Source organism: Natrix helvetica (assembly GCF_964273705.1).
Source record: "Natrix helvetica genome assembly, chromosome: W".
NCBI lineage: Eukaryota > Metazoa > Chordata > Lepidosauria > Squamata > Natricidae > Natrix > Natrix helvetica.
Window position 1 is genome coordinate 82,365,044 of NC_138555.1, and position 23,911 is coordinate 82,388,954.

General features: G+C 46.2%; 1 protein-coding gene across 1 annotated transcript in view; it reads right to left on the reverse strand.

Moving 5' to 3' along the window:
• Nucleotides 1–5,562: 5,562 nt before the first annotated feature.
• The window catches only part of MYH7 (myosin heavy chain 7), an 80,802-nt gene continuing 62,453 nt past the window's right edge, over nucleotides 5,563–23,911 (reverse strand). The window contains exons 28-40 of the mRNA XM_081968902.1: nucleotides 23,032–23,158; nucleotides 21,741–21,859; nucleotides 21,432–21,628; nucleotides 20,520–20,703; nucleotides 19,416–19,581; nucleotides 18,274–18,398; nucleotides 16,961–17,269; nucleotides 15,230–15,433; nucleotides 12,870–12,995; nucleotides 10,108–10,383; nucleotides 8,677–8,772; nucleotides 6,678–6,812; nucleotides 5,563–5,745 (exon numbers count right to left, since the gene is read on the reverse strand). Of these exons, the coding sequence (XP_081825028.1) occupies nucleotides 5,722–5,745; nucleotides 6,678–6,812; nucleotides 8,677–8,772; nucleotides 10,108–10,383; nucleotides 12,870–12,995; nucleotides 15,230–15,433; nucleotides 16,961–17,269; nucleotides 18,274–18,398; nucleotides 19,416–19,581; nucleotides 20,520–20,703; nucleotides 21,432–21,628; nucleotides 21,741–21,859; nucleotides 23,032–23,158 (2,088 nt within the window). The 3' untranslated portion in view covers nucleotides 5,563–5,721. The remainder of the gene's footprint in view (nucleotides 5,746–6,677; nucleotides 6,813–8,676; nucleotides 8,773–10,107; nucleotides 10,384–12,869; nucleotides 12,996–15,229; nucleotides 15,434–16,960; nucleotides 17,270–18,273; nucleotides 18,399–19,415; nucleotides 19,582–20,519; nucleotides 20,704–21,431; nucleotides 21,629–21,740; nucleotides 21,860–23,031; nucleotides 23,159–23,911) is intronic.

Here is a 23,911-nt window from a genome sequence, read left to right on the forward strand (position 1 = left end):
ATCTATCAATCATATCTATCTATCTATCTATCTATCTATCTATCTATCTATCTATCTATCTATCTATCTATCTATCTATCTATCTATCTATCTATCTATCTATCTATCTATCTATCTATCTATCATATCTATCTATCTATCTATCTATCTATCTATCTATCTATCTATCTATCTATCTATCTATCTATCTATCTATCTATCTATCTATCTATCTATCTATCTATCTATCTATCCAACAAGTACAAGTTAACAGGTATAAATATGAGCATAAACATGAACAACGGAAGCAGATGAAGAGAAATGGGTATAGTAGGACAGGGACGGAAGGCATGTTGGTGCGCTTATGCACGCCCCCTTTAAGGACCTCTTAGGAATGGGGTGAAGTCCACGGTGGACAGTTTAAGGTTGAAGCTGTGGAGGGTTTGTGGCTTTTGAGGGTTTGAGGATTAAGTGACACCGAGAGTAGTTTGGTTGTAGGCACGTACATGAAAACACCAATCTTGGCGAATTTAACCAGTTATTTTCCTCTTCCACCCCCTTCCGCCCCACTTTTTTAGTTTCCAAAGATTTGGTGCACCTGCTCGACACAAAAGCTTCTCTTCCCGTCGTTAATTCCACGCTGGCCCGTGCGTAGACAGGTGGACGGATAGAAGCTGAGCTTCTGAAAGTGTCCTCTTGAGTCTCCCCCCGTTGGGGAATTTTGCTGGGATCCTCATTTAATGGTTCCCCACCACCGCCACCTCTCTGCTGCACCCTCTCCACAACGCTAAGTAGGCAGAAGCTGCCCCACAGAGGGGCAGATTAACAGATGAACTGAATCAGAAGGCACCTTGGAGGTCATCTAGTCCAACCCCCCCAAAAGCAGGAGACCCTACACCATTTCTGACAAATGGCAGTCCAGTCTCTTCTTGAAAGCCTCCAGTGATGAAGCTCCCACAACTTCTGAAGGCAACTTCTATTCCATTGGTTGATTGTTCTCAATGTCAGAAAGTTCCTCCTTATTTCCAGGTTGAATCTCTCTCCTGGATCTGTTTCTATCCATTGTTCCTTGTCTGGCCTTCAGGTGCTTTGAGGAATAGCTTGACCCCCTTCCTCCTCTCTGGGGCAGCCCCTCAATATCGGAAGACTCCTATCCTGTCTTCCTTGGTCCTTCTCTTCACTAGACTAGCCAGGCCCAGTTCCTGCAACCGTTCATTGTATGTTTTATCCTCCAGTCCCCTCATCATCCTGGTTGCTCTTCTCTGCACCCTTTTTAGAATCTCAACCTCTTTTTTTTATAGTGTGGTGACCAAAACTGGATGCAGGATTCCAGGTGTGGCCTTACTAAGGCTTTATACAGTATATAGAGTGGTATTAGTACCTCCCTTGATCTTGATTGTATCCCTCTGTTAACGCAATTTAGGATTGCATTGGCTTTTTTGGCTGCCGCTGCACACAACTGGCTCATATTTAACTGGTTGTCCATTAAGACTCCAAGATCTCTTTAGAATAGAATAGAATAGAATAGAATAGAATAGAATATAGAGAATAGAATAAATATAATAAAATATAGAGACTAGAATAGAATATAGAGACTAGAATATAATAGAATGTAGAGAATAGAATATAGAGAATAAAATAAATGGAATAAAATATAGAGACTAGAATAGAATAGAATGTAGAGAATAGAATAGAATATAGAGACTAGAATAAATAGAATAAAATATAGAGACTAAAATAGAATATAGAGAATAGAATATAGAGACTAGAATAAATAGAATAGAAGATAGAGAATAGAATAAATAAAATATAGAGAATAGAATAGAGTAGAGTAGAATAGAATAGAACATAGAGAATAGAATAGAATGTAGAGAATAGAATAGAATAGGATAGTAGAGAATAGAATAAATAGAATAAAATATAGAGACTAGAATAGAATAGAGTAGAATATAGAGAATAGAATAAATAGAATAGAGAGAATAGAATAGAATAGAGTAGAGTAGAATAGAATAGAATGTAGAGAATAGAATAGAATATTTAGAATAGAATAGAATAAAATAAATAAGATAGAATATAGAGAATAGAATAAATAGGATAGAATATAGAGAATAGAATAAATAGAATAGAGAGAATAGAATAGAATAGAGTAGAGTAGAATAGAATAGAATGTAGAGAATAGAATAGAATATTTAGAATAGAATAGAATGTAGAGAATAGAATAGAATAAAATAAATAAGATAGAATATAGAGAATAGAATAAATAGGATAGAATATAGAGAATAGAATAGAGTAGAGTAGAATAGAATAGAGTAGAGTAGACTAGAGTAGAATAGAATAGAATAACAGAGTTGCGAGGGACCTTGGAGGTCTTCTAGTCCAACCCCCTTCTTAGGCAGGCAATCCCTCTCACAGTGACTGCTATTAAGCCACGTTTCACCCAGTCCACGTGTGTCATTTTGGTTTCTCATGCCTCAGTGTAAGGCTTGACTTTCCTCTACCTTGAGGGGGTCGTGAGAATGAGGCCACAGGAAATGCAGGGCCTTGTCTGAAGCCCCCTCTCAACAGCAGGATAAAATATTAAAAGGATGTAAACAAGGAAAAAAACGGGGAGGGGGGAGACGCGACAGGCTTGGATTGTAGCATCGTCAAAGTGGCCATTTTGTTTTGGACTCTGCGGCTGCTCACAATCACCCCATACGCTCAAAGGCACCTCCTCCGCCCCCACCCTTTCTCTCCCTGTCTCAGTTTCCCATTCGGCTCAGCAGGCATTTTTAGGGCAGTTATTTTAGGGTTTTTTTTTTTTCAGGAACAAAACTTCGCCCTGGCGACAGGAAGGGCATCCGGCCCTTAAAACACTCAGCTCGCTCCATTCCGTCGTCCAAACGCCGCCGCAGCCAGGGATTATTGGGGGGGTCGTTAAAAGAAGATGATTTTTCGAGTTTTCAGGAAAATGGGACATCGGGGGGATTTAATCTAGCCGTCTTGGCCTAATTCCAGCTCTCCCACCTCAGTCTGTATTTTTAAATTTTTGGTCTTAGGCTAAATTTTTAATTTTTATAAATTTGTACAGGGGTTTAAAGTTTAATTCGATTTTAACTATATTTATGATTATTTGTAAGGTTTTTAATTTGGTACCTGTACACCGCCCCGAGTCCCTTCGGGGAGAGGGGGCGGTCTAGAAATCAAATGAAATGAAATGAAATGAAATTTTTGATGGATGGATGGATTGATTGAACAGAAAAGAGAGGAGATTAGAAAAGGAAAGAAAGCGTGATATTTAATTTCCCATGCGGTGGAAGAGACACAGGAGGAAAAAGGGATGGTGATAAGGTCAAATTGCAACGGGTAAACTATCCTACAGGTGATAGATGGCTTCTCCCCATCAGTATGCAGCTTGACTCACTTACTGGAGCTCCCTATCTCTTGCCTCACTTTCTCTTAACCCAGGATCGGAAATGCTCAGCATCTGCATTGTTTTTTCCCCTCGGTCAGGGGAGTTCAGTAGATCCTGTTCAGAAAAATCCCTGTTCGATGTATTCTCCCCCCCACTCCCGTTTAATTAATGTAAAAGATCTATCAAAAACCAGCCCCTCCAAAGCCCATTTTAATACCGGCGACCTATTAAATCAGCTTAATCGGGAAAGCCAGCATCAGACAGTTTAATCTGGAGCCCGGCGTGTGCTTTCATCTCCCCTAATCTCCTTGTGTATCGAGACTTTAATGCTTTGTGATCCTTAATCAGGTTTGCTCTAATCTCGTTTTGTACAGACGCAGATTTTAAGCCCCCTTTCTGCTTAGCAGGCAAAATGCCCGTCGCCATCTGAATTTGCAGCCTGGCAGCCAATGTTCAGGCCTTTCTTTCCCTCAGCCCGCCGGCAAAGCTGGGAAGCAGATTCGGACAGTGAGGAGGTTGGGGAGGAACATGGGCCAGTCCTGGGGAAGTTTGGGGAAGGCTCGGGTAAGGGCTCTGCGTCAGAGGCAGAGAGGGGGTCAATGGCCGTCTGACAGTTATCAGCTGCCTTCGGAGTCCGACATCACTGAGGCAGAAGAACAGCTGGAGCCTGTTCCCAGTGTGCGTACACCAGGGGTGAATTCCTGCCAGAATTACTGCCGGTTTGGCACACAAAGAAATTGTGCACGTGGACATTGGCACCTAAAAAGGACAGCGTTAGAAAAGGGGAGAAATATTTAAATTTTGCAATGAAGATTGCTCTGCGCATGCCAGAACCGAGATTCAAGATATCGGCCCTGCCGATAGAACCGGTTCAGGGGCTTGGCGGGAGGGGTTACTACCCACTCGGCCGAAGTGGGCCGAACCAGTAGGAACCCACCTCTGGTGCATGCGCAGCCAGACGAAGGGAGCAGCTAAAGAACAGGGGTCGACTTGGGGAGTAAGGCCACAGGTGGACGATTTCCCAGAGGAAATAAAAGAGGGAGCGCCAGGGGAGTGGAGTTTGCAGGAGGCCATTCGTTCGCTTCATTGGTTTGGGACTCTTGGAGACTCTTTGCAGAGATCGGCCTTGGCAGATCTCCGAGCCAGAGAAGGTGGGTGACCGTAAATCCTCCCCTGAAAGACTTGGTTGGATGCGAATGAGCAGAAGTCACAGTCAATTAATAAAAGGTTTTTTTTTTTTTGTCGGGACAAGGAGTTTGCTTGTTCAGGGACAAAATAGCTGCTGGGGAATTCTGAGAGTTGAAGTCTACAGCTCATAAAGGTGCCCCCGGGTTGAGAAATGTGGGTTTAAAGCCTCTTTAAAGATGTCCAAAAAGGTTGCAAGTTTCAATACAATACAATACAACACAATAGCAGAGTTGGAAGGGACCTTGGAGGTCTTCTAGTCCAACCCCCTGCCTAGGTAGGAAACCCTACACCGTTCCAGACAAATGGCTATCCAACATCTTCTTAAAGACTTCCAGTGTTGGGGCATTCACAACTTCTGGAAGCAACTTCTGTTCCACTGATTCATTGTTCTCACTGTCAGGAAATTCCTCCTCAGTTCTAAGTTGCTTCTCTCCTTGATTAGTTTCCACCCATTGCTTCTTGTTCTACCCTCGGGTGCCTTGGAGAATAGTTTGACTCCCTCTTCTTTGTGGCAACCCCTGAGATATTGGAAGACTGCTATCATGTCTCCCCTGGTCCTTCTTTTCATTAAACTAGACATATCCAGTTCCTGCAACCGTCCTTCATATGTTTTAGCCTCCAGTCCCCTAATCCTCTTTGTTGCTCTTCTCTGCACTCTTTCCAGAGTCTCCACATCTTTTCTACATCGTGGTGACCAAAACTGAATGCCGTATTCCAAGTGTGGCCTTACCAAGGGATTGTAAAGTGGTATTAACACTTCACGTGATCTTGATTCTATCCCTCTGTTTATGTAGCCTAGAACTGTGTTGGCTTTTTTGACAGCTGCTGCACACGGTTGGCTCCGATTTAAATGGTTGTCCACTAGGACCCCAAGACCCCTCTCAGAGTTATTGAGCAAGGTACCACATATACTGTACCTTGCATTTCATTTTTCTTGCCTAAATGTAGAACCTTACTTTTTTCCCCCTTCTTAGACACGCAATTAAATAAACAACCAAAGGTCTGTTTCATCATTTTTATTCTACCTTGGAGAAGGGAGCAATGCTGATATACAGAGCGCGGGAGAATGGGGACAGGTTTCCCCAGGGCCTTTTAGGTCTGGGGGTGGGTGCGTGAGGGGTGGGGGTCTCGGAGAGCGGGCCATCCGGTCTTCGAAGGAGTTACTCCTCGTACAAACCTTTCGGCTGGGGAAGAAAGGAACAAAAGTGAGAAAGGAAGGAAGGAGTTGGGTTAGGGTTATGGGTAGGAATATAGAAAGGGTTAGGGTTAGGGTTAAAATTGGGGTAGGGATAGGGGTAGGGATAGGAGAAGGGTTAGCATTAAAGTTAGGGGTAGGGACAGGGATAAGGTTAGCGGAACGGGTAGGGTTATGGGTAGGGGTATAGTCATGGGTAGGAGTAAGAACAGGGTTAAGTTTAGGGTTAGGAGTAGAGGTAAGGTTAGGAGTAGAGGTAAGGTTAGAGGTAGGAGTAGGGTTAAGGTAGGGGTTGGGGTAGGGGTAGAATTAGAATAGGGTTAAGGTTAGGGTTAGGGTTAGCTGTAGGGTTAAGGTTAGGGGTAGGACTAGGGATAAGGTAGGGGTAAGCGTAGAGTTAGGGGTATCTGTAGGTGTAAAAGTAGGGTTAAGTTTAGGGGTAGGGTTAAGGTTAGAGGTAGGAGTAGGGTTGAAGTAGGGGTTGGGGTAGTGGTAGAATTAGAATAGGGTTAGGGTTAGGGTTAGTTGTACGGTTAAGGTTAGGGGTAGGAATAGGGATAAGGTGGGGGTAAGGGTAGAGTTAGGGGTAGGAGTAGGTGTAAAAGTAGGGTTAAGGTTAGGGGTAGGGTAAGGAGTAGTGTTAAGGTTAGGGCTAGGGTAAAGGGGTAGAGTTAGGGGTAGGAATAAAAGTAGGGTTAAGTTTAGGGGTAGGGTTAGGAGTAGGGTTAAGGTTAGAGGTAGGGGTAGGGTTAAAGTAGAGGTAAAGTTAGGGGTAGGGGTAGGAGTACGAGTAGGAATCGGATTAGGGTAGGGTTAAGGTTAGGGTTAGGGCTAGGATTAGGATTACAGTTAAGGGTAGAGTGAAGAACAGGGGTAGCGATAGAATTGGGGTTAAGATTAGGCTTAAGAGTAGGTCCTCACCTTCACCCCAATGTCACGGCTTTTGGCCCTCAACTTGTTGACCTGGGACTCTGCAATGTCCGCCCTCTCCTCGGCTTCGTCCAACTCGTGCTGAACCTTCCGGAATTTGCCCAAGTTGCTGTTGGCTTGCTCCTCCTGGGGAAAACCGACGAGGGATCAGAGGTGCTATTCAGCCGGATTGGATCGGTTTGTCCAAACGGTAGTGGAAATCGCGGGTGGGCCCCACCCCGCCCAGTGGTGGGATTCGAATGATTTAACAACCGGTTCTCTGCCCTAATGACCGGCTGGGTGGGCGTGGCCATGGTGGGTGTGGCCAGGGGGGGTGATAGGGAGCAACGGCCTCCTACACGCCCTGGGAGCAAAAATGGGCTGCGGGGGTCGCTTGCCCCCGCTTTTGGTCTAGTACACCTCCCGGGAGCCTCCTGGGAGTAAAAATGGGGCACGGAGGGGATGCGCCATAGCCCCCTCCACGGCATCCCATTTTGGGCCTAGTAGGCCTCCCTGCACTTACCTGGTAGCCAAAATGGGGCGCATGGAGACTCCTGGAAGGGGCAGGGCAGGAAGGGGCGAGGCCAGCCAGCAATTTAACAACCAGTTCTCTCAAACCAGACCAAACCGCCTGAATCCCACCACTGCCCCCCCTTCCGCCCCGGCTCTATGCCATCTCATTTAGGAACGTAGGGAAGTTACATGAGTACCACCCCTGGAAGAGATGCGTGGGAAATTACGGAGAACTTTCGCCTCTGAGTAGCTCCCGCTACTATGTGCTCTGGACAAACCAGGATTCAATTCTCATTCGAAATGTTTGCCACCTTACAGGTAGTCCTCGACTTACGGCCGTTTGCTTAAAAACCATTTGAAGTCGCAAAGGTGCCCCCAAGAGGTGATTTACAACCAGGCCTCACACTTATGACCAGTCCTCATACTTATGGCCATCACATTATTATTATTTTTTGACACCTGTCTATTGACGTACAGCATATTTACAACCTGTTCATAAAGGTAAAGGTTCCCCTCGCACAAATGTGCTAGGTGTTCCTGACTCTAGGGGGCGGTGCTCATCTCCGTTTCAAAGCCGAAGAGCTTGCGCTGTCCGAAGACGTCTCTGTGGTCATGTGGCCGGCGTGACTCAACGCCGAAGGCGCACGGAACGCTGTTACCTTCCCACCAAAGATGGTCCCTATTTTTCTACTTGCATTTTTACAAACTTTCAAACTGCTAGATTAGCAGAAGTTGGGACAAGTAATGGGAGCTCACTCCATTACGCAGCGCTAGGGATTCGAACCTGCAAACTGCCGACCTTTCTGATCGACAAGCTCAGCGTCTTAGCCACTGGTTCCTCGGTTTACAAGCATTTGTTTAAAGACTGAAGTTATAATCGGGCTGAAAAAAGTGACTTATGACTGATTCTTGCATTTACAACTGTGTGTTGTGGGCGTGGTTCTCGCACCCACAACTTCTGAACAGCTGGCCACCAGAGGTTGTGTGCGCTTCATCCCTGGAGGTTTTGAAGAAGAGACTGCCCAGTCCCTTGTCTGAAATGGTAGAGGATCTCTTGCTTGAGCAGAGGGCTGGACTAGAAGACCTCCAAGGTCCCTCCCAGCTCTATTCGGATTCGAGATTGTCTCGGTGTCCCCGTATCACAGGATGAAAATTTGGGTACTTGGCAAACAGGAGGAATTTGCAGATGTGATCATCCTTTATGACCTTCCCCCAAATCTTTCCGACAAGAAAAATCAATGGAGAAAGCTGGATTCACTTAATGACCGTGCAAGGGGTCGTAAGTTGACTAATTGTGCTAATGTTGAGGGGTAGAGAGAGAAGGTTTGGATGAGGGTCCAGATAGGTCAACCACGATTGAGGTGACCATTGAACTTACAGAGATGGAAAAGGAGGACCAAATTCTTCATCTGGGCATCCTGAGGTGGGCTTAATAAACCAGGATGAGTGATAAACCAGGATGGTCCCAACAAGGACGGAAAGATGGACCGCTACTTACCGCCTCCTCTGCCTGCCTCTTGTAAGCCTTCACCTTCAACTGGAGCTTGTCAACGAGGTCTTGGAGACGGAGCAGGTTCTTGCGATCCTCCTCCGTCTAGGAAGAGACCGAGATAGAGAGATCAGGGTTTATGTGGGCTGCAGCAAAAAGTGAGTTTATGTCACCAAGTTTAAATAAGGTCTCACCCTTCATCGCGTCATCAGCTCTTAATTGACTGGAAGCATTTGTGAAATGGGAGGGAAAATGGTCTTTTTAAAGGAAATCCTTCTCTAAACCATGGTTACATTCTAGCTTACATGGGGAAATCTTGTTGCGTTCTGAATCTAGGGTTTCCTCAACCTCGGGGACTTTAAGGCGGGTGGACTTCAACTCCCAGAATTTCCCAGCCAGCTCAGCTGACTGGGGAATTCTGGGAATTGAAGTCCACCTGTCTTAAAGTACCCAAGGTTGAGGAAATACTATTCTGGAATATTCTGGAATTCTGGCACTTAAAGTCCACCCATCTTAAAGAACCCAAGGTTGAGGAAACACTATTCTAGAATATTCTGGATTTCTGGGAGTTGAAGTCCACCCATCTTAAGGAACCCAAGGTTGAGGAAACACTATTCTAGAATATTCCGTATTTCTGGGAGTTGAAGTCCACCCGTCTTAAAGTACCCAAGGTTGAGGAAACACTATTCTAGAATATTCTAGTATTCTGGGAGTTGAAGTCCACCCGTCTTAAAGAACCCAAGGTTGAGGAAACACTATTCTAGAATATTCTAGTATTCTGGGAGTTGAAGTCCACCCGTCTTAAAGTACCCAAGGTTGAGGAAATACTATTCTAGAATATTCCGTATTTCTGGGAGTTGAAGTCCACCCGTCTTAAAGAACCCAAGGTTGAGGAAATACTATTCTAGAATATTCTAGTATTCTGGGAGTTAAACTCCACCCGTCTTAAAGTACCCAAGGTTGAGGAAACACTATTCTAGAATATTCTAGTATTCTGGGAGTTGAAGTCCACCCGTCTTAAAGAACCCAAGGTTGAGGAAATACTATTCTAGAATATTCTAGTATTCTGGGAGTTGAAGTCCACCCGTCTTAAAGTACCCAAGGTTGAGGAAATACTATTCTAGAATATTCTAGTATTCTGGGAGTTAAACTCCACCCGTCTTAAAGTACCCAAGGTTGAGAAACACAATTCTAGAGCAATTTTTTTTTGCCTCATGGAATTTCCTTTGGATGGACAAAACGTTATATTTTTATAAGATTCCGGGGGGAAAATGGGGTTCAATCCATCCAACCAACTCCAAATTCTTCATCCCCCCCCCCCATTTTAGAGTGGTGCCTCAAAAGCTTTCTTGAAGTCACCAGGGTTGATCCACCCATCCGCACAAAACCTTCAGAACCAGGGTTGTTGTCCTGGCCAGGTTAACCTGCGTCTCTCCTCACCTGGTAGGTGAGCTCCTTGATGCGTCTCTCACACTTGCGCATCCCTTTGACGTTCTCCACGTTGCGTTTCTGCTCCCCCTCCAGCTCGTTCTCCAGCTCCCGCACTCGGGCCTCCAGTTTCTGAAGCTGCTTCTTGCCGCCCTTGAGGGCCAGCTGCTCCGCCTCGTCCAGGCGCAACTGGAGGTCCTTGATGGTCTGCTCCATGTTCTTCTTCATCCTCTCCAGGTGGGCGCTGGTATCCTGCTCCTTCTTCAGCTCCTCCGCCATCATGGCCGCCTGTCCCGTTCAAGAGGACGAGAGAGAAAGGCTTCACTCTTTGCATGAGTTGGGAAATTAGTCCTCAACTCAAAGGCTAATTATTCATGTCATCATGGATGCTCCTGGTGGACCAAATCAAAAGAGGACCAGGAGATGTGTCTCATTTCAGACTTTAGATCTCCATGATCTGGGACCGTAATTGAGTCTAGAATAATGGACACTCGTTACTCATTGTGGTTAAGTAGATCGCTTCTTCAGCTCCTTTCCCATCATAGCCGCCTGCCCCGTTCAAGAGGACAATGGAGAAACATGTCCACCAGACAGAAGGAGATGACCTTAAATAGGTGGGGGGGACCTCCCACATGTTTACTCCTTCCAAGAATTGCTCCTAGATTCCATATTCGTGTGAAGATTACAGTTGGGGGACCCTCTTTTGACCCAGGAATGCTTTGGTCCACCAGTGGGATGGTGGACTCAAGCAAAGGAGAACCTGTTGATGGGCCTCACTTCATGGACTTTGGATCTCCTTCTTTAAAAACAGGAGAAGGGGGCGCTATTTTGGATTCACAGGGTTACTATGGAGAAGAGGGGAGATCCTGCCCCATAGAGACCCCATGGTCAGCCTTCCTTTCTCTTTCACACATCACTTTTGTTCTCATCCTTCCTCATGGGTGTCTTCTGAACTAGCTTTATGGGTGTAAGGAAGAGAGGTGGGCTGTTGGGTATGTATGGGACAGCCGAATCCAATCCACTTTTCCTCAGGTGTAGAAGTGAATGCCAACTTTTTAGCTCTTGTTCTTTTCAAAAAGAAAGCGAAGATTTTATCTCATGTTTGTCTGTCTCTCTATATAAAAATGGCTCTGTGTGTATGTGTATGTGTGTGTGTGTGTGTGTTCCGGCATAACTCTAGAGCCCCTTGAGCAATTTCAACCAAACTTGGTACACAGATGACTTACTCTCTGGAAACAAATACTAACACCCCTCGGGGGGTGTGTTCTGTTAAGATACAGCCTTTTGTGCCTTAAAATGGATTCTACTGTACTGCTGTAAAATGGCTTCTACTGTACAGCGCAGTACAGCTTGTTGCGCCTTAAAATGGCTTCTACCGTACTGCCGTAAAATGGCTTCTATTGTACAGCGCAGTACAGCCTGTTGCGCCTTAGAAAGCAAAAAATGGCTTCTACTGTACAGCGCAGTACAGCCTATTGCGCCTTAAAAGGTCTTCTACCATACTGCCGTAAAATGGCTTCTATTGTACAGTGCAGTACAGCCTGTTGCGCCTTAGAAAGCCAAAAATGGCTTCTACTGTACAGCGCAGTACAGCCTGTTGTGCCTTAAAAGGTCTTCTACCGTACTGCCGTAAAATGACTTCTACTGTACAGCGCAATGGTGACGGCTTCACAGTACCCCACAAGGAGGCTCCCTCTGGTAAGGAGGATGTTTGGTGTGGACCAGTGGTGGATTCCTACTGGTTTGGACTGGTTCGGCTGAGTTATCTGTTAGTAACTCATCAACTATTCTTGGACATTAAAGAAAGGCTGCCATGTGAGTTGATCTCAGAACAGGGCCTACAATCCTTTCGGAATTAATAATAGCCGTCAAAGATAGCATGACATTAATCTAGTAATAATAAATCCCTGTGCACAATGAAGGCATCTGTTCCAAATTAACCCCTCTTGTTATCGGATACCAAGTTGGGTCGGCAAGCATTGAAGTGACCAGAAGATGGCAATAAAGAGACATGGAAAACTGCCTTGGCTGCCATCTGCTGGTCCCTTGGATAGTTGCAACCCAGAAACAATAGAATACAATACAATAGCAGAGTTGGAAGGGACCTTGGAGGTCTTCTAGTCCAACCCCCTGCCTAGGCAGGAAACCCTATACCATTTCAGACAAATGGCTATCCAACATCTTCTTAAAGACTCCCAGTGTTGGGGCATTCACAACTTCTGGAGGCAACTTCTGTTCCACTGATTGATTGTTCTCACCGTCAGGAAAGTTCCCCTCAGTTCTAAGTTGCTTCTCTCCTTGATTAGTTTCCACCCATTGCTTCTTGTTCTACCCTCAGGTGCCTTGGAGAATAGTTTGACTCCCTCTTCTTTGTGGCAACCCCTGAGATATTGGAAGACTGCTATCATGTCTCCCCTAGTCCTTCTTTCTCTTAAACTGAACATACCCAGTTCCTGCAACCGTTCTTCCTGTGTTTTAGCCTCCAGTCCCCTAATCATCTTTGTTGCTCTTCTCTGCACTCTTTCTAGAGTCTCCACATCTTTTCTACATTGTGGCAAGTGTACTCCAAGATCCCTCTCACAGTTACTTCTGTTGAGCCAGGTACCACCTATACTGTCCCTGTGCATTTCGTTTTTCCTGCCTAAATGTACAACCTTACTCTTTTCACCATTGAATTTCATTTTATTAGACAGTGGCCAATGCTTTCTAAATAGCACCTCATTGGAATTAGTGCTTTCTTGGAAAAGTAGGTGTGCTAAAAAAAATTCACTCACGTCTGTGATGGCTTTCTTTGCCTTCTCTTCAGCATTTCTGCATTCCTGAATGGCATCTTCCACCTCTGTCTGCAGCTGGGAGAGGTCAGACTCCATCTTCTTCTTCTGGTTGATGAGGCTGGTATTCTATGGAGAGGAAGAAGGGAGGAAAGAAAGAGAGAAGAAGAGAAAGAAATAGGGAAGGAGAAGGAAGGAAAGGAAAGAAGGAAGAAAAAAGAGGGGGGGAGAAGACAGTAGGAGAGGAGAGGAAGAGGCAGAAGGAAAGAGAGAAGGAAAGGAAGGAGGAAGGAGAGAAGGAAGGAAACAAAAGAAAAAAGGAGAGGTACAGGTAGAGATAGAGGTAGGAGGGGAGGGGAGGAAGGAAGAAGGAAGTAGAGAGGAGAAGAGAAATAAATAATGAAGGAGAAGGAAGAAGAGAAGAAAGGAAGGAGAGGAGAAGAGAGGAGGAGGGGAGAAGAGGAAGGAAGTAAAAAGAGAAGGAAAGGAGGGAGAAAGGAAGAAGGAAGGAGAGGTACAGGTAGAGATAGGGGTAGGAGAGGGTGGCAGAGGAGAGAATAGAAAAGAACAAGAGAGAAAAATAAAGGAGGAAGTTAAGAGAAGGTAAGAGAGGGGAGAGGAGAGGAGAAGAGAAGAGAAAAAAGAAAGGAAGAAGTTAAGAAAAGGGAGAGAAGAGGAGGGAAGAGAAGAAGAGAAGAGAAAAAATAAGGGAGAAGTTGAGAGAAGGAAAGGGAGAGGCGATGAGATAAGGGGAAGGGAGTGGAAGAGAGGAGAGGAGAAGAGAAAAGAAGAGAGAAAAAGAAAGGAAGAAGTTAAGAGAAGAAAAGGGAGAGAAGAGAAGAGAAAAAAGAAAGGAAGGAGTTAGGAAAAGGGAGAGGAGAGAAGAGAAAATAGAAAGGAAGAAGTTAGGAAAAGAGAGAGAAGAGAAAAAGAAATGAAGGAGTTAGGAAAAGGGAGAGAAGAGAAGAGAAAAAAGAAAGGAAGGAGGAAAAGGGAGAGGAGAGAAGAGAAAAAAAGAAAGGAAGGAGTTAGGAAAAGGGAGAAGAGAGAAAAAAGAAAGGAAGGAGTTAGGAAAAGGGAGAGAAGAGAAAAAAAGAAAGGAAGGAGTTAGGAAAAGGGAGAGAAGAGAAAAAAGAAAGGAAGGAGTTAGGAAAAGGGAGAGGAGAGAAAAAAAGAAAGGAAGGAGTTAGGAAAAGGGAGAGAAGAGAAAAAAGAAAGGAAGGGGTTGGGAAAAGGGAGAGGAGAGAAGAGAAAAAAGAAAGGAAGAAGTTAAGAAAAGGGAGAGAAGAGGAGGGAAGAGAAGAAGAGAAGAGAAAAAATAAGGGAGAAGTTGAGAGAAGGAAAGGGAGAGGCGATGAGATAAGGGGAAGGGAGTGGAAGAGAGGAGAGGAGAAGAGAAAAGAAGAGAGAAAAAGAAAGGAAGAAGTTAAGAGAAGAAAAGGGAGAGAAGAGAAGAGAAAAAAGAAAGGAAGGAGTTAGGAAAAGGGAGAGGAGAGAAGAGAAAATAGAAAGGAAGAAGTTAGGAAAAGAGAGAGAAGAGAAAAAGAAATGAAGGAGTTAGGAAAAGGGAGAGAAGAGAAGAGAAAAAAGAAAGGAAGGAGGAAAAGGGAGAGGAGAGAAGAGAAAAAAAGAAAGGAAGGAGTTAGGAAAAGGGAGAGGAGAGAAAAAAGAAAGGAAGGAGTTAGGAAAAGGGAGAGAAGAGAAAAAAAGAAAGGAAGGAGGAAAAGGGAGAGAAGAGAAAAAAGAAAGGAAGGAGTTAGGAAAAGGGAGAGGAGAGAAAAAAAGAAAGGAAGGAGTTAGGAAAAGGGAGAGAAGAGAAAAAAGAAAGGAAGGAGTTAGGAAAAGGGAGAGGAGAGAAAAAAAGAAAGGAAGGAGTTAGGAAAAGGGAGAGAAGAGAAAAAAGAAAGGAAGGAGTTAGGAAAAGGGAGAGGAGAGAAGAGAAAAAAGAAAGGAAGGAGTTAGGAAAAGGGAGAGGAGAGAAGAGAAAAAAGAAAGGAAGGAGTTAGGAAAAGGGAGAGGAGAGGAGAGAAGAGAAAAAAGAAAGGAAGGAATTAAGAAAAGGGGAAGGAGAGAAGAGAAATAAGAAAGGAAGGAGTTAGGAAAATGAGAGTAGAGAAGAGAAGAGAAAAAAGAAAGGAAGGAGTTAGGAAAAGGGAGAGGAGAGAAGAGAAAAAAGAAAGGAAGGAGTTAAGAGAAGAAAAGGGAGAGAAGAGAAGAGATCAAGAGATTCTTTAATTTCTGGAACGTGAGCGAGTGGAAAGAGTGCCAGGAGAGCAAGACCCCTGCATGCCGCTTGGCTGCTCACAGCCCCTGAGGCGCTTGGCGAACGGCGGCTTCTGTCTCTGCCGTCAGGTCCCCCTTACCTGGGTGTGAAGGAGCTGGACTCTTTCGCTGGTTTCAATGAGTTCCTGCTCCGCCAGTTTCCGGGCCCGCTCCGTCTGCTCCACCACAGCCCGCAACTCCTCCAGCTCAGCCTGGAGCAGGTTGTTCCTCCGCTCCACAATGGCGATGTTTTCCTTCAGGTCCTCGTTGGCTCGGACCGCGTCGTCCAGCTGGATGTGAGTGTCCTAGAAAGGGGAGAAGGACAGATGGAATGAGCAAGGGGAAAGCTCAACTGGAACCATATTGGAGAGGGATGGAATGGATGGATGGGAGGAAGGAAGGAAAGAAATGAGGGAAGGAAAGAGAGGAAGGAAGGAAGGAAGGAAGGAAGGAAAGAGAGGAGAGAAGGAAAGAGAGGAGAGAAGGAGAAGAAGGAAGGAAGGAAGGAAGGAGGGGAAGTGAGGGAGGGAAGGAGAGGAGGGAAGGAGAGGAAGGAAGGAATGAGCAGAAGGAGAGGAAGAAAGGAAAGAATTGAGGGAAGGAAAGAGAGGAAGGAAGGAAGAAAAAAGTGAGGGAAGGAAAGAGAGGAAGGAAGGAAAGAAGTGAAGGAAGGAAAGAGAGGAGAGAAGGAGAGGCAGGAAGGAAGGGAAGTGAGGGAGGGAAGGAGAGGAAGGAAGGAATGAGCAGAAGGAGAGGAAGAAAGGAAAGAATTGAGGGAAGGAAAGAGAGGAAGGGAGGAAAGAAGTGAGGGAAGGAAAGAGGGGAGGGAAGGAGAGGAAGGAAGGAATGAGTGGAAGAAGAGGAAGAAAGGAAAGAATTGAGAGAAGGAAAGAGAGGAAGGGAGGAAAGAAGTGAGGGAAGGAAAGAGGGGAGGGAAGGAGAGGAAGGAAGGAAGAAAGAAGTGAGGGAAGGAAGGAGAGGAAGGAAGGAAGGAAAGAAGTGAAGGAAGGAAAGAGAGGAGAGAAGGAGAGGAAGGAAGGAAGGGAAGTGAGGGAGGGAGGGAGAGGATGGAAGGAGAGGAAGGAAGGAATGAGCAGAAGGAGAGGAAGAAAGGAAAGAATTGAGGGAAGGAAAGAGAGGAAGGGAGGAAAGAAGTGAGGGAAGGAAAGAGGGGAGGGAAGGAGAGGAAGGAAGGAATGAGTGGAAGAAGAGGAAGAAAGGAAAGAATTGAGAGAAGGAAAGAGAGGAAGGGAGGAAAGAAGTGAGGGAAGGAAAGAGGGGAGGGAAGGAGAGGAAGGAAGGAAGAAAGAAGTGAGGGAAGGAAGGAGAGGAAGGAAGGAAGGAAAGAAGTGAAGGAAGGAAAGAGAGGAGAGAAGGAGAGGAAGGAAGGAAGGGAAGTGAGGGAGGGAGGGAGAGGATGGAAGGAGAGGAAGGAAGGAATGAGCAGAAGGAGAGGAAGAAAGGAAAGAATTGAGGGAAGGAAAGAGAGGAAGGGAGGAAAGAAGTGAGGGAAGGAAAGAGGGGAGGGAAGGAGAGGAAGGAAGGAATGAGCAGAAGAAGAAGAAGAAAGGAAATAATTGAGGAAGGAAAGAGAGGAAGGAAGGAAAGGAAAGGAAGTGTGGGAGGGAAGGAGAGGAGGGAAGGAGAGGAAGGAAGGAAAGAGAGGAGAGAAGGAGAGGAAGGAAGGAAGGGAAGTGAGGGAGGGAAGGAGAGGAGGGAAGGAGAGGAAGGAAGGAATGAGTGGAAGGAGAGGAAGAAGGGAAAGAATTGAGGAAGGAAAGAGAGGAAGGGAGGAAGGGAGGTCCTTCTCCAGACCAACCTCCAGGCCATACCTTCAGGTAGCCTTGTAAAGATTTCACTTGCTTCTGGGCTTCGACGGCGATGCGGTTGGCATGGCTGAGCTGGATCTCCATCTCGTTGAGGTCTCCCTCCATCTTCTTCTTGACCCTCAAGGCCTCGTTGCGGCTGCGGGTCTCGGCATCCAGGGAAGCTTGGAGCGAGTCCACCGTCCGGAGGTGATTCCGCTTGGCCTGCTCCATCTCCTCGTCCTTCTCCGCCAACTTGCGCTCCATTTCGGCCTTGATCTGGTTGAACTCCAGCTGAGCTCGGAGGATCTTGCCTTCCTCATGTTCCAGGGACGCCTGGAGGAAAAGTTGGACGGAGGGAGAGAGAGAGAGAGAGAAGAAGATGGAAAAGACAATCCTTAGATCCTGGGTAGCCAACATGGTGACTACAATACCAACAGGAACTCAGGATACCAACATGTGGCCTCCAGAAAGCTCTGTATGTTCTGGATTAGCACGGCCGCCATTTTGTGAGAAGGCAATTCTATCACAGCGGCCATTTTGTCTACACTAGCCACGTTTCCAGTGCCCACAAATATCGTTACCCCTATTTCCCATGAAGAAACGAAAATGCAAGTGGTCCTCCACTTACAACATTTCGTTTAATGACCGTTCCACGTTACAAAAGTGACTTAGGATGGTTTTTCACACCTACGACCGTCGCAGCATCCCCACGTTCTACGTGGTCAACATTCGGAACACTTGGCGACTGATTCGTATTTACGACGGTTGCAGTGCCCTGGGGCCACGTGCTCCTCCTTTAGCGACCTTCCGACGATCCAAAGTCAACGGGGAAGCCGAATTCGCTCAAGAATTGTGTGACTCGCTTAACAACTTGCAGGGATTCAACTTAAAAAACCGCGGCAAGGAAGGTCGTCAAGTGGGGCGAAAAACTGACTTAACAACGGGATCGTTTAGCAAAAGAAATTCGGGGCTCAATTTTAGCCGTAAGTCGAGGACTGCCAGTATCCTATGAATGGAACTCAGTCCCTATAGATGGCGCTAGCAGTGATGTGGTAAATTTCTTAAAAACCATAAACACAATTGTTTCATCCCTGTTAAGCTTCTAGATTATCGATCAATCAGAATAGAGCTGGAAGGGAACTTTAGAGGTCTTCTAGTCCACCCTTCCTCCTATTTTTGAAGATGAGAAGAAATGGAGTCTAGAAAGTCTACTTTTGGCCGCCATTTTGAATTCTTTACCCACGTTCTGAAGCCCGGGGAAGAACTCAACTGAAAACAAAATGGTGGAAAACTTGAGTTGAGGGTGCTGGTTTTCCACAGCCCAGAGGACTTCTCACCTCAGCTTCCTCAAGAGCCGCCTGCAGCTCCATCTTCTCGGCCTCCAGCCCCTTCCGCGCCTTCTCAAGCTCATGAATGGCCTTGCCGGTACTCCCGAGCTGCTCGGTGAGATCAGAAATCTCCTCTGTACGACAAGAGAAGAAAAAGTTGGATACAATCAACGTATGCACAGGATAGGAAGAACGAAGGTATTGCCAAAGACTACACAATATTAGATAAACTGTTGATACAGACAGAAAACAGACTGATCAAAGTGCTGTATAGATTTTTGTTGGAATATAAACTAGAGGAAGAACATGTCAAAGAAACCATGGTTGCCTGGGCGAAAAATTTCGGTTACAATGTGGAATTGGCTAGGTGGGAAAAACTTGGGATACTTAATCAGAAACTAACATTGGCTACGGCGTATAAAGAAAACCTTTACAAGATGTTCTACAGAGGGCATCTCCCGCCAGCACGGCTTTCTAAAATGTTCAAAAATCTGGCCCCAAATTGTTGGAAGTGTAAAAAAAACACCAGGCACTTTCTACCATATGTGGTGGACGTGCAATGAGGCAAAAAAATATTGGAAAAATGATCCAATCGTGGTTAGAACAAATGGTGGGAGAACAAATTATGTTTAAACCAGAAACTTTTCTCCTAGGCATAATACCGGAGGGGTTTAAGAAAGATACGCTCTATCTAATTATACATATACTGACTGCAGCGCGCATAACCTATGCACAGCATTGGGAAAAAGAAAATACACCATCAGAGCTAGATATAATCAGAAAAGTGTTGGCCTGTGCAGAAGCAGATAGGCTCACTCTTGAACTTAAAAATAAAGGGGAATCCGAATATTTTGAGGTATGGAATAGATTTTATGATTGGTATAAGTTAAGATGACAAGACTGGAACAAATGTATATATGGTGATCGAACAGAAGGACAGACAATGTATTAAGTAGAATAACTGTTAATGGTTGAAACTAGCTGTACATAATGTGAATATAGGATCACCCGGACTCTGCGGCATTGCGTTGTTTTAAATGTAAAAACAATAAAAATATATATATTAAAAAAAAGAAGAAGAAAAAGTCCTCCAGAGGAAGAAGGACCTAGAAATAAGGAGGCTCTGAACGTGAAGGGGATGATGGACCCACCTTGCAAGTTCTTGTTCTCCCTCTTGATGGTCTCCAGATGTTCCAGAGATTCCTCGTAGGCGTTCTTCAGCTTGAAGAGCTCCGTGCTGAGGGAACGGGACTCTTTTTGAGATGATTCCAGCTCAGTTTGGGACTCCTCAAACTTTTGCTTCCACTCCGACAAGATCTGGGGTGGAGGGAGGGGGAGGAGGAGAATCAGAAGAATGAGGAAGAGGAGAAAGGGGGAAGAGGAGGAGGAGGAGAGGAGGAAGAGGAGAAAAAGAAAGAGGAGGAGGAGAATTAAAAGAATTAGAAGGAGAAAGAAGAGGAGGAGTGATGAGAAGAACCAGGAGGAGGAGGAGGAGGAGGAGGAAGAACGAGAGTAGAAGAAGGAGAAAGAGAAAAGGAAGAGAAGGAGAAAAAGGAGAAGAAGAGGAGGAGGAGAAAAAAGAGGAGGAGAAGGAGAGTAGAAGAATGAAGAGGAGGCGAAGGGGAAGGAAGAGGAAGACAAGAAGAAGGCAAAGAAGATGAGGAGGAGGAAGGAGGAGGAGAAGGAGGAGAATCCGAAAAATGAGGAAAAAAAGAGGAGGAGCAGTAGCAGAAGGAGAAAAATGAGAAAGAGGAGCAGGAGGAAGAGAAGAATCAAATGAACGAGGAAAAGGAGGAAGAAGAGAAGGAGAAGCAGAGTAGAAGGAGGAGAAGAAAAGGAGTACAAGAAAGAGAAGAGGAGGAGAAGGAGGAAGTGGAGGAGGAAGAAGGAAGATGAGGAAGACAAGAAGAAGAGGAGGAGAAGGAAAATCAGAAGAATGAGGAAAAGGAGAAAGGAGGAAGAGGAGAAGAAAAGGAGGAGAAGAGGAAGAGGAGGAGGACCAGAATCAGAAGAATGAGGAAAAGGAGAAAGGAGGAAGAGGAGAAGAAAAGGAGGAGAAAGAGGAAGAAGAAGAGGAGGAGGAGAATCAGAAGAATGAGGAAAAGGAGACAGGAGGAGGAAGAGGAGGAGGAAAAGGAGAAAGTGAACCAGGTTTCCTCATTGTGTGCTTATCAGAAGGTCACAAAAAGGGATTGTGTAAGAATTTCCTCCACCCATAATGCTCTGCTCTTTTTCTCCCATGTTCCCCAACATACTTTGTCGAAGTTCCTTTGCTTCTTATCCAGGGCAGCTGCGGCGGCGTTCGAACGCTCCACATCCACCATCAGATCTTCAATCTCGTTCTGCAAGCGGTGTTTGGTCTTCTCCAGGGAGGAACACTTGGCGTTCACCGCCTCCACCGCTTCTTCGGCATCCTGAAGCCGCTGAGCCAGCTTCTTCCTGGTAGGTAAGGAGATGTCCTGATGAATCGGCCCCACCCCAAAGCCATGAAGAAGTCATCTGTAATGGGACATCCAGGCTAAACTGGGAGGTAGGACCACCGTTGGGGCATTTATGGGACAACTCAAAGCTAACCAGCTTCTGAGGGAAAAGGGAAAGGGAAAGTGAAAAAGATGGGGTGGAAGGAAGCCATCCTGGATGGGGTGGTAGAGGGACAAAATGACTTGGAGAGGGACGAGGAGGTGGAGTGGGAGGAAGTTGGGATGGGGTGGAAGGAAGCCATCTTGGATGGGGCGGTGGAGGGACACAATGAGTTGGAGAGGGATGAGGAGGTGGAGTGGAAGGAAGTTGGGATGGAGTGGAAGGAAGCCATCCTGGATGGGGTGGTAGACGGATGCAATGAGTTGGAGAGAGACGAGGAGGTGGAGTGGAAGGAAGCCATCTTGGATGGGGTGGCAGAGGGACACAATGAGTTGGAGAGGAACGTGGAGGTGGAGTGGAAGGAAGTTGGGATGGGGTGGAAGAAAGCCATCTTGGATGGGACAGTAGAGGGGCACAATGAGTTGGAGAGGGACAAGGAGGTGGAGTGGGAGGAAGCCATCTTGGATGGGGTGGTGGAGGGACACAATGAGTTGGAGAGGGACGTGGAGGAAAACCAGGATGAGAAGAAGACCACTCAGGTGATGGATGTCTCTGGGGACATGGATGAAGATGATGGAGCCACTCACTTGGCCTCCTCCAGTTCTTCCGTTCTCTGGATGGCATCAGTTTCATACTTGGTCCTCCACTGAGCCACCTCTGAGTTGGCCTTGGAGAGCGAACGCTGGAGCTCTGCTTTGGCCTCCGTTTCTTCTTCATACTGTTCCCTCAGAAGGTCACAGTCGTGGCGTGCGGACTGGAGCGCATGGGCCAACGCATTCTTGGCCTAGAGGTGGAGAAGAACAGAGATGCATTTTCAGTGTCTCATTTGTGGCTTAGTTAGCTCCATCTCTCTCAATGTCTCCCTGGTGACCCTCAGCCTTCCATGTGTCTCATGCCTTCGCTTCTTCCTCAAGTTGCCTCTTCAGATCTTCCAGCTGTTGGGTGTAGGTCAACTTTCCTCGGGTCAACTGGCTGATCAAAGCTTCTTTTTCATCCAACTGGCGGGACAATTCGCCTGGGATAAAAAAAAATAGGCAAGGGAGAATGGAGGTCGAAGATCTCACCAGGAGACTCGGTTAGCGGTGGACAATTGGTTACAGGTAGTCCTCATGTTAGGACCATAATGGAACCTGCCTATCATTGGTCACCACACAAGAGGTTGAGACTCTAGAAAAAGTGCAGAGAAGAGGAACCAGGATGATGAGGGGACTGGAGGCTCAAACATACAATGAACGGTGGCAAGAACTGGGCCTGGCTAGTCTAGTGAAGAGAAGGACCGGAGAAGGACAGGAGAGCAGTCTTCCAATATTTGGGGGGCTGCCCCAGAGAGGTGGGGGTCAAGCTATTTTCCGAAGGCCAGACAAGGACTAATGGATGGAAACTGACCAAGGAGAGATCAAACCTGGAAATAAGGAGAAATTTTCTGACAGGGAGAAGAATCAACCCATGGAACAAAAGTTGCCTTCAGAAGTTGTGGGAGCTTCATCACTGGAGGCTTTCAAAAAGAGACTGGACTGCCATCTGTCAGAAATGGTGTAAGGTCCCCTGTTTGTGCGGGGGGTTGGACTATGTGACCTACAAGATCCCGTCCAACTCTGATCATCTGTAATCTATCATCTCTCATGGTGGAAACTCATAATGGTCGCAAAACAGGGAAGTCACATCACTGACTTGATTTTATTTTAATTTTTTTTGCAGTGATTGTTAAGAGAAACACTGGTTGTTAAGTGAATCCGGGACATTAAGCGAACATCAAGGCCATTCAGTGAATCCATGGTTTGGTAAAGGGACCGTTTTGCCAAAATTTGAAAGTGAATTGCCGAGTTTAGGAGGAAATTGTCATAAAAACATGGTCACAGGATTATGAGATGGTGAAAATGACTGCAAATGGACCATCATTGTTGAAGGTCCATGAGACTCTGTGACCACAGGGGGGGGGGGGTTGACCATTAGAACTTCAAACCCAGGTTGTTGGTCTCCACCAGGAAGGATCGTCAGAACTTTGATGGTTGTTGAACAACTGGTCGTAAATTGAGAATTATCTGTATTCAGACAGATTATTCCTCAGGCTTAGTACCTCCAAGAAAGATAATTTGGTGGTCAAAGTGGACAATTTTGGGAAAAGAAGACCCAGAGAATGATCGGGAGTTCTTAAGGATGAACATGTAGAGTTCTCCCGTTGCTTACCATTCTCGGTCTGGAGCTTGGCTCGCTGCGTAGTGAGGTCGTGGACCATGCGCTGAGTCTCTTCGGACTTGGCCCGGTGCTCGTTCATTTGGTCTTCAAACGTCCGACACATCTTCTCCAGGTTGCCCTAGATTTCCAGAAGGAGAAGATAGGGTGAAAAAACTAGAGAAATAGATTTAAATAAGGGAGATGTGGACAGGTGGATGGATGGATGGGTTGGGTGGGTGGATGGTGCATGCATTGGGTCGATGGATGGATGGATGGATGGATGGATTGAGTGGATGGATAGATGGATGGATTGAGTGGATGGATGGATGGATTGAGGAGAGGGATGGGTGGGTTGGTGGGTGGTGCATGGATTGGGTGGATGGATGGATTGAGTGGATGGACGGATAGAAGGATTGTGTGGATGGATGGATGGATGGATGGATGGATGGATGGATTGAGGAGATGGATGGATTGGGTCGATGGATGGATCAATTGAGGAGATGGATGGGTGGGTGGGTGGTGCATGGATAGGGTGGATGGATGGATGAATGGAGTGGATGGATGGATGGCTGGCTGGCTGGATGGATGGATGGATTATGTGGATAGATGGATGGATGGATTGAGGAGATGGATGGGTGGGTGAGTGGATGGTGCATGAATTGGGTGGATGGATGGATGGAAGGATTGTGTGGATGGATGGATGGATGGGTGGATTGAGGGGATGGATGGATCGATGTGTGGGTGGGTGGGTAGGTGGATGGGTGGTGCATGGATTGGGTGGATGGATGGATGGATTGAGTGGGTGGAGGGATGGTTGGAAGGGTTATGTGGATGGATGGGTGGATGGATGGATGGATGGATGGATGGAGGGGATGTATGGATGGGTGGGTGG